This window comes from Triticum aestivum, chromosome 5A, assembly GCF_018294505.1.
Source record: "Triticum aestivum cultivar Chinese Spring chromosome 5A, IWGSC CS RefSeq v2.1, whole genome shotgun sequence".
In the NCBI taxonomy this organism is placed as follows: Eukaryota; Viridiplantae; Streptophyta; class Magnoliopsida; order Poales; family Poaceae; genus Triticum; species Triticum aestivum.
The window spans coordinates 312,525,374-312,535,979 of record NC_057806.1 but is presented as its reverse complement, the minus strand read 5'-3'; the positions used below and the strand labels follow the sequence as shown (position 1 = coordinate 312,535,979).

The 10,606-nt window shown below is 42.3% G+C and overlaps 1 protein-coding gene across 1 annotated transcript; it reads left to right on the top strand.

The window, feature by feature from the left end:
* Positions 1-631: 631 nt before the first annotated feature.
* On the top strand, positions 632-10,334 carry LOC123106848 (protein HEAT STRESS TOLERANT DWD 1). The gene is made up of 13 exons (XM_044528888.1): positions 632-819; positions 920-988; positions 1,319-1,425; positions 1,524-1,602; positions 7,789-7,962; positions 8,066-8,164; positions 8,474-8,642; positions 8,723-8,826; positions 8,957-9,099; positions 9,183-9,255; positions 9,420-9,544; positions 9,673-9,790; positions 9,919-10,334. The coding sequence occupies exons 1-13, from the start codon at positions 778-780 to the stop codon at positions 10,066-10,068; spliced, it is 1,452 nt and encodes a 483-aa protein (XP_044384823.1). The 5' UTR covers positions 632-777; the 3' UTR covers positions 10,069-10,334.
* The last annotated feature ends 272 nt before the right edge of the window (positions 10,335-10,606 follow it).

Genomic DNA, 10,606 nt, shown 5'->3' with positions numbered 1-10,606 from the left:
ACAAAGAAGAAATAGAAAAACCCAGTGAAAATCTGAAAAGAAACAAAAAAAAAACCCTGATAAAAACTGTGAAAGAAATGAAGAAACACAATGATAAAAAACAGAAAACCAAAGAAAATTGATGAAGGGAAAAATCCTAAAAAAAATTTAAAAGAAAATGAAAAATAAGGAAACGGGCTGAACCTGCACGTAGAATGAGTGAGCGACCATGCTAACAGACCGATTTATACGCGCGAGCCCTTGAGACGAGACATGTGCTGTCCTCACTGTATACTTTTTTGAACACAGTACAGAGCAAGCGCTCATACATACACACAGTCACCTTTATGAACACACACATGCACATCATATCTCTATGAGTACCTTTGAAAAACTAAGCCGGCATATCATTTTAAGATTTATGAATTCACTGTAGGTGCCTCGTCATCAACGGAAACGTCTCCCCTCACTAAAACGCATCGCTGAAAATTTTAAAATAAATTCAGAAACAATGCTGCGGCTTCGGGAATGAGCCGAAACGAATCCATAGGTCCCACGCGACTCGCAACCCGGCCCATGCAACCGAATTGTCATGTCACGATAAACCCTTGTCTTTGCCTAAAAAAAAGTAGTAAAACCCTTGTCCGGGACGTCTTTGCAGTTGTAGGCTTGCAGCAGCCGCGAATTCCCCGGCTTCTCCAACTCCGACCACCGTCCTCCGTCTCTCCCTCTCCACGCTTTCCTACCCCGCCACCCAATCGACCTTCGCGACTGGTGTATTCGCGCGCTGATCTTCTCATGGCTCGCACCATCAAAAAGGCCAGGTCGAAGAGGACCAAGGCATGCGATTCCGCACCATAATTTTGCACAAGTCCTCGTCCAAGCCTTGAGCTCTGTATCCCTAATTCTTCTTTTTTGGTGGGGAAATTTTTCTGAGTAGGGATCCAGGAAAGGCGAGGCCTCGTCGTCGTCTTCTACCAACACAGCGGTGGCTTCTGGCCCGGCTCAGGTGAGGGATCATAACCCGTTCGTCTTATGTTGTCAATCTTCGGCTGCGCTGAATGTTTCACACATTGATGTTCTAATGTTTGTTCGGTCTGCAAAGTTTGAAGTTCATATGTTGTTTCATTTTCGAGAAACAAAAAAGAGAAATCTTGTTGTTGTTAGTTAGTTGGAGAGTACGGATCTCAAAGCAAGGCTGGAGGGTTGAGAATAAGAGGTTCCATATAGCCTGAGCTACAAAGAAACTTTGTGTGCGCTGGATATACCATGGAAGCTCCAAAATTGTGCTGATTGTGCCTTTTAGAATCGAGCTTAACCGGTGTGTGCTTTTTCCTAGGTGTGGCAACCAGGTGTTGATGCGCTGGAAGAGGGGGAGGAGCTCCAGTTTGACCCGGAGGCTTACAATTATCTCAGAGGATTTAGCATTGGGTGGCCTTGCCTGAGGTAACAAAAACAAAAACCTCCATACGGGCGCGCGTTCTTTCTGTCCTGATCACAGCACAATATATGATTGATTCTCAATGATTTACACTTTGCTGTAGCTTTGATGTTCTGCGCGATCAACTCGGGCTTGTGCGGTCGGAGTTCCCACATACGTTATACGGCATTGCTGGAACTCAGGTTGCATTTATCTTCATGCCTTTTGAATCTAGCCATAGAAATTTCTCAACTCCGTGCAAGAATTCGGCAGATGTTGATTAGTAAAGAAAGTGGGTTTGCTCTTCGTTTCAGGTCCCATTGCACCTGATTTGAAAATAGTAATTTAGAAATTTCAAAACAAGTCAAAAAGTTCTGAAACTTTCTGAAAATAAGAATGGTAATAGTGTTATACTCGTATAAAAATTCCCCGAAGGAGTGACTTCTGTGAACTTCGGGACAAAGAAAAAATGCGCTTGGCCACTGTCAAATGAGCTGTAGTTGGTGCATGAAGAAACTGACACATTTTACTTACCGCAAAGGAAATATCAGGTCTAGTGAGTGTCAAATACTGAAGTGCGCCTACTAGACTTCTGTACCTGGTGCCATCCTCTTGATTCAAGGGTTGACCCTCTACAAGAAATTGTTTTTTTGAACTAGACAATGGTGTTGATGATGGTTTACACCCCTGTGGACCAGCCTTACTCAATAAATCAGTTGCATATTTCTCTTGAGAAAGATGAAGTCCACCTTCTTTCATTTTCTTAACTTCAATGCCAAGGAAAAAAATGCAAATCCCCTAAATCTTTAAGTGCAAATTCTGAGTTCAAATCTTTCAAAAGTGTTGTTACTGCTTCATTTGAAGAACCGGTAACAATGATGTCATCAACATATATAAGCACAAAGATGGATGTATGTGACTTGTTATAAATGAATGGTGATGTATCAGAATCAGAGAGAACAAAACCAAGTGCTTGCAACTTAGAGCTCAAACGAGAGTACCATGCCCTTGGAGCTTGTTTCAGTCCATAGAGAGATTTATCAAGCCTGCACACATGAAATGGTTTATTTTTATCTTCATACCTAGGAGGTTGCCTCATATAAACTTCCTCTTCTAAAACGTCGTGAAGAAACGCATTTTGCACATCTAGCTGTCTAAGTCTTCATTCTCTGGACGCAGCAACAGGTAGTCTATGGTACCATCAAACCTTCTTTTTATTCCGAACACCCACTTGTAGTCAATCACATTTTTACCTGGATGTGAAGGAACCAAATGCTAAGTATTGTTTTTGTGAAGAGCATGAACTTCTCAATCCATAGCCGTTTTCCATATGGGATTAGCAAGGGCCTCAATGACAATGTGAAACAGCCAAACCATACTTAGTTCTATATAGTTAGTTGGATTTAAAACACCTGTTTGGAGACGTGTACATGGCAGTGCAGCAGGTGTATGCGCAGAAGATCCAGCGTCCTGCTATGCAACAATATCAGCAGATCCATCCCGAGGAGGCAGAGCTGCCAACGCCCGCCTGATCCTCTGTGGAAGATGCGGGCAACGCAGAAGGCAAGGGCGCCGCAAAAGATCCGGGCAAGCCAGCCGGATCTGGATCGATCCGCGTGTTGGGCCCTCCTGGCATAAGTGTGGGGGACCGGTGCGGGCACCCAGTCGGTGGAACCTGCTCGATCGGGCTGTCCCTGGTAGAGTCTAGCGCGGCCCGCCAGTGGGACGCATGGCGATCGCAGGGTGGCGGAGAGCGGGGGACGCAGGTGCAACACGGTCCAGCTGGTGGGGCACCGATCCCGGCAAGGATCCCGGCGTAGTCTGCTGCACCGATCCCGAAGACGATCGCGCCGGATCTGGTGTGTCCACAACAGGATGATTTTGTGCACCATTTTGAACAAAAAATTCATCATTCGTCATGCCATTTTCTGCCCCGTTAATCTCTATAGCAGAAGACTCATGTGAAACCAAAGAGGAGTTAGTCAACATTGGATCATCATTATCAACACCCACATGCATCACCAAGGAGATGGGAAGGAGGAAGAAGAATTTCTTTCTCGACATTGGGATGAAGCTTTGCAAAGGGAAACTGAGTTTCATAAAAGACAACATCACGAGAGATGTAAACACGACCAGTGGACACCTCTAGGCATGTGACACCCTTATGTTGAGCACTGTAACCGAGAAAGACACATTGCTTGGAACGAGACATGAGTTTGCGAGTGTTAGGGGCGAAGGTTTGGCCAGCAAGAACAACCAACAACTCTAAGGCTGGTGTAGTCTAGTGTGACATGTAATAGACATTCAATAGGAGTTTCACTGAAGATGGTACGACTGAGCCACATATTGATAAGATGAACTGCAGTAAGCTGCAGCTAGAATAGCTAAGCCTACTTCAACAATATGTCTATGTTTCCTTTCAGCGGAACCATTTTGTTGATGTGCATGTGGACATGAGACATGATGTGAGATGTCTATTTGTTGAAATAAGGAGTTTAACTTTTCATATTCACTACCACAATCTGATTGCATGCCAGGGATCTTACTATCAAATTTGCATTCGCAAGGGCTTGAAAATTATTAAACACTTGGAATACATTAGAACATTTTTTAAGAAGGTAGATCCAAGTGTATTTGCTAAAGTCATCAACAAAACTTATATAATAAGAATGTCTACGAACAGAAGTGGGTGCTGGACCCCAAACATCAGAAAAAAAAGTTGCAAGGGTTTGGTAGACACACTAGTAGAGATAGGATAGGGCGATTGATGACTTTTTTCTCTTTGGCATGAGTCACATATAGTTTCTGAATTTCTCTCACCAACAACTGGGAGTTTATTTCTACTAAGAATTTGATGAACAGTAGAAAAGATGGATGACCTAAACGACTGTTCTTCCTTTCAGTAGAAAGCTTGATGGCACCATACACTTGTTTATTGAACTTGCAATACTTGGGAAGCAATGAGTAGAGTCCTTGCACACAAACACCTCTATGAAGAATACATGATCCTTGATCAAAAAGAAGAAAGGGTGAAACTCTAGAAACACATTATTGTCAAGAGCAATATGATGGACAAACAAAAGATTTTTGGAGGCATTAGAAACATGCAAGATTTCATTGAGTTCAAGATTGGTGTGTGGGGTTTCAATGATTGATTTACCAATGTGACTTATCTCCATACCTGGACCGTTTGCAGCCGTGTAGATTTGATCATAACCACGATATTTCTACTAGTGTTGTAAGAGTTTAACTTCTGTTGGTAGACATTCTTATTATGTGAGTTTTGTTGATGACTTTAGAAAATACACTTGATCTACCTTCTTAAAAAGCGTTCTGATGTATTCCAAGTCTTTCATAATTTTTAAGCCCTTGTCGAACGCAAATTTTATAGCAAGATCCTTGCCAAGCAATCAGATTGGGGTGGTGAATTTGAAAAGTTAAACCTCTTCTTTCAACAAATAGGCATCTCACATCATGTCTCATGTCCACGTGCACATCAACAAAATGGTTATGTTGAACGAAAACGTAGACATATTGTTGAAGTAGGCTTAGCTATTCTAGCTGCGGCATCCAATGCCACTAAAATTTTGGGATGAAGCTTTCCTTACTAGAGTTCATCTCATCAATATGTGGCCCACTCATACCATCTCAAATGAAACTCCTACTGAACGTCTATTACATGTCACACCAGACTACACCACCCTTAGAGTTTTTGGTTGTGCTTGTTGGACTAACCTTCGTCCCTATAACACTAGCAAACTCATGTTTGGTTCCAAGCAATGTGTCTTTCTCGGCTACAGTGCTCAACATAAGGGTGTCAAATGCCTAGACGTGTCCACTGGTCGTGTTTACATCTCTCGTGATGTTGTCTTTTATGGAACTCAATTTCCCTTTGAAAAGCTTCATCTCAATGCCGGTGCTCCTCTCAACAAGGAAATTCTTCTTCTTCCTTGCCATCTCCTTGGTGATGATCTAATGTTGACTAACTCCTCTTTGGCTTCACATGAGTCTTCTTCTAAAGAGATTAACATGGCAAAAAATGGCGTGACGAATGATGAAATTTTTGTTCAAAACAGTGCAAAATCATCCTGGCATGGACACACCAGATCCGGCGCAATCATATTCAGGATCGGTGCAGCAACCTGCGCCTGGATCTCCTTCGGGATCGGTGCAGCAGACTGCGCCTGGATCCACCCCGGGATCAGTGCCCCACCACCCGACCCGTGTTGCACCTGCCTCCCCCGCTCTCCACCACCCTGCGAACGCCACACGTCCCACTGGCAGGCCGCGCCAGACTCCACCAAGGGACAGCCCGACTGAGCGGGTTCCACCAACTAGGGGCTACGCGCCGGTCCCCCGCACTTACGCCAGGCGGGCCATGCTGTCCGACGCGCCAGGTGGGCCCAGTGCACGGATCGATCCTGATCCGACTAGTTCGCCTGGATCTTTTGTGGCACCCTCATCTACCACAGAGGATCTAGCGGGCGCGGGCAGCTCTGCCTCCTTGGGATCGGCTGGATCAGGTGGATCTGCTGATCCTGTTGCACAACAGGACGCTGGATCTTCTGCGCATACACCTGCTACACCGCCCCGTACACGTCTCCAAACAGGTGTTTTAAATCCAACTAACTATAAAACTAAGTATGGTTTGACTGGTTCAAACACTTCTACAGGAAAACCACACACTGTCAATGAGACCCTTGCTGATCCCATATGGAAAAAGGCTATGGATGAAGAAGTTCATGCTCTTCACAAAAACAATACTTGGCATCTGATTCCTTCACATCCAGGTAAAAGTATGATTGACTGCAAGTGGGTGTTCGGAGTAAAAAGAAGGTCTGATGGTACCATAGAGCGTTACAAGGCCAGACTTTTTGCAAAAGGGTTCAAGCAGAGGTATGGCATAGATTATGAGGACACTTTCAGTCCTATTGTTAAAGCTGCCACAATTCGTCTTGTTCTACCTGTTGCTGCGTCCAAAGAATGAAGCCTTAGATAGCTAGATGTGCAAAATGCGTTTCTTCACGGTGTTTTGGAAGAGGAAGTTTATATCAGGCAATCTCCTGGGTTTGAAGATAAAAATAAAGCATTTCATGTGTGCAGGCTTGATAAATCTCTCTATGGATTGAAACAAGCTGCAAAGGCATGGTACTTTTTTTTGAGCTCTAAGTTGCAAGCACTTGGTTTTGTTCCCTTTGATTATTATACATCACTATTCATTTATAACAAGTCACATACATCCATCTTTGTGCTTATATATATTGATGACATCATTAGTTCTTCAAATGAAGCAGTAACAACACTTTTGAAAGATTTGAACTCATAATTTGCACTTAAAGATTTAGGGGATTTGCATTTTTTTCCTTGGCATTGAAGTTAAGAAAATGAAAGAAGGTGGACTTCATCTTTGTCAAGAGAATATGCAACTGATTTATTGAGTAAGGCTGGTCTACAGGGGTGTAAACCATCATCAACACCATTGTCTAGTTCAGAAAAACTCTCTCTTGTAGAGGGTCAACCCTTGAATCAAGAGGATGGCACCAGGTACAGAAGTCTAGTAGGTGCACTTCAGTATTTGACACTCAGCAGGCCTGATATTTCCTTTGCAGTAAATAAAGTGTGTCAGTTTCTTCATGCACCAACTAGAGCTCATTTGACAGCAGCCAAGCGCATATTGAGATATGTAAAGAGTACATTAAGTGTTGGATTAATTTTCCTATCTCCTAACAACTCTAATATGGCTGCAACACATGTGCCATAATATCCTGTTTAAAATCTGGAAACAAGAATGGTATAGTTTTATATACTCGTATAAAAAGTCCCTGAAGGAGTGACTTCTGCGAACTTTGGGACAAAAAAACAAAATTTTGAGTACAAAAGTGTGGATAGTACCTTTTATTAGTGTCGGTTTTGTTTTTTCAGCCTATAATATCATGGAAGTCATTCCTTCACAAAACTTTTCACACGAGTATAATACCCTTGTTTCCAAGAAGTTTCAAGAATTTTGACTAATTTTGCAATTTTTATTTTTTCCCCATTCGGGTGCATTGACACCCAAGACCCAAAGATCCGCGTCCATCAGACCCCTCTCAATAAAGTAGGGAAGAATGTTATCGTCGACTTTTATCTATTTTGTCAGTTGTAGATCCAACCACATTTAACTTAAATGAAGTGTTGTTACGTTGGTTTTTAGCTTGAGTGACATGATGTGTTTATGGAATTCTACATGATTATGTTATTGACCCATGACGAGGAAGTTTTGATCCTTCTATGCCTCTGTTTTTTGTTTGTTAACTATTATTGTCCACTCGACATCTCAAATAGTATATATTTTGTGATAATAGTGGACATTCTCTCTGACGTAAGAACTGGACTAATTGTTCTTTCAGTCCGAGAAGGCTTCATGGAATTATGCTGGTATTTTTAAGCTTTCCAACATAAAGGGCAAGAAACGGGAACCAATACCATCTTCAGCTCTTGATGGTGATGATGATATGGATAGTGACAGCAGCAGCGACGAAGATGATGAAGAAATCAATGAAGATGCAGAGTCCATTTTGCATGTGTGTTCATTCTTGAAGTGCCAAACTACAATTCTGGCATTTAAGTAATTATGCAGAATCCATCATGACCCTTGGTAACCTAGAATTTATTCTGTTGTACCAGTTACAAAAGGTGGCTCACGAGGGGTCGATAAACCGAATACGCTCAATGAATCAAAAGCCGGAAATATGTGCTACATGGGGAGACACAGGTCATGTTCAGGTAATTTACTATGGTTAGTCCACATCTGATTTATCAAAACCACAAAATTTATGCTGCACATCATGCCCTGCTCTTTTGAGATAGATCAACTTTTTTACTGTACATCAAGCTGAAGTTTATTATTTTCAGTACTTCCCTATGAAAAAGCCTCAGAATGTACATGGGTAGTGTCCTATTTGCCCAGCAACAGAACATATATTCTGTGCATTATATTTCCTTCCGAAAACTTGCTCAGGAACAGAATGCATCACATTGGCTACTTCCATGTGCTATATAATTAGCTGTGTGCTCTGTTGATTACATATGCAGGTGTGGGACTTCAGCTCCTTCATTGCTTCATTAGAAGACCCAGGAACAGTTACACATAAAGATAACGGCATTATCCACAATCATGTACCTCTAAAAGTATTTAGCGGCCACAAAGATGAAGGCTATGCTATTGATTGGAGTCCAAATGTTACTGGAAGACTAGTTTCTGGTGTGTACAAAGTCTTATCCCTGGTACAGTTGGAATAAAGATGTCGCCATTCATAGAATTTATTCTTTGTATAAATGCAGGCGATTGCAATAAGTGCATTCACCTTTGGGAGCCGACTTCAAGCGATTGGAGTGTAGACGCCAAGCCATTTGTTGGACACTCTGCAAGCGTTGAAGATCTGCAGGTGTGCAACACAATAATGTATTATATATATATATATATATATATATATATATATATATATATATATATATATATATCCTATGAGCTATAATATTGTTTAATATATCAGCTACTACAATTCTGTTTTGCAGTGGAATCCCACAGAAGAAAATATGTTTGCCTCTTGTTCCGTGGATGGGACGATAGCTATATGGGATATACGTATAGGGAGGAACCCTTGTTATGCTCCTGTTAAGGTTCACAATTCTGACGTGAATGTGATCTCATGGAATTCGTATGTGCTCTATCTGCTATCTTTATGCACACTATAATGTCTTCTACATAGTACATTACAACTTCTCTGAATTTCATATTCAGGCTTGCAGGTTCTCTTATAGCATCAGGTTGTGATGATGGCAGTATCTCAGTCCATGATATTAGAGCAATCGAGGTAATTCCATGCTGATAAAAACACAAGGTCCTTGGCTTGTCGGTTTTCGGTGGACCTCCTCAACTAGTAGTACTCTTGCGGTCAACTCACAATAAAGCTGGGATTTTGTGATAATGTGTTTATAATATCAAATGTTTCTCCCTTCTGACTTTATTTGCTGGCAGAGCGGCGAGCCTGGTAAGTCCATGGTAGCACATTTTGCGTACCACAAGCACCCGATTACGTCTGTGGAATGGAGTCCATATGAAGCATCAACTTTGGCCGTATCATCTGCCGACAATCAACTGACGTACGTAACTCTGCCCACCCTCCTCCCATTCATGTTTTATGATTGCACCGAATTGCTGAACTTTTTCCCTAAATATCTGACATCTCATACTACTATGCCATAATAACATAATAATTAATTTGTGCCAGGATTTGGGATCTTTCGTTGGAAAGGGACGCAGAAGAGGAGGCCGAATTCAAAGCCAAGATGAAAGAACAAGCAAATGCACCCCGAGATTTGCCCCCACAACTTCTCTTTGTTCATCAGGTGCGTACTATTATCATATTCGCTCTTGCAATACACAGTGGCAGAGCTAAGCCCATGTAGACATAAGAGAACTGGCTATGTTTCATAGTTGAATCACATGTATAATGTTCATTATCTTCTGCACGCAGGGCCAGAAAGATTTGAAGGAATTGCACTGGCATCCACAGATACCTGGGATGATCATATCCACAGCAGCCGATGGCTTCAACGTGTTGATGCCTAGCAACATTGACGCAACCATTCCATCGGCCGGGGCATCGATTCCTATGCGTATGTGAGCAGCCGGTCACCTGACTCCAGGTGAATAAATTCGTGAACTGATGAAACTACGAGACGACAGTGCGAATTCTCAGTTTTCGCTAGTGGTACCACGTAGTATATGGCTTTCTCATATTATTTTTATACCAGGAGTTTCAGTTCTGCATAAGATGTTATTGCCCTTTTGCTTGAAGATAATCAAGCAACATTTACAATGTGCTGCGCTACATAGAAGATATAACAGTGTATCTCGTGATTTATTTTTGTTCGACAGTTTTGCGTATTATTTGAGTCAAGAATACAAGGAAAAAACCATCATTTCACAGCTGTAGTTTGTTCCCTTTGTCGGATTACGTCCTGCGATTGCGAGAATAATCAGCTCAATCAACAGCCTTTCTTTTCATCAGTCTGGATGCTGGCTGCAGCCTGGTTCCTGTTGGAGCTGAGCTAAAAGTGCATGCTTAGCCTACGCTCGCGCCACTGTTGTGTGTCTTTTGTAATTGTACTTGCTACTGTGCAGGATTTCCGGGAATCCGATTCGGACTGGAATTTGCGCGG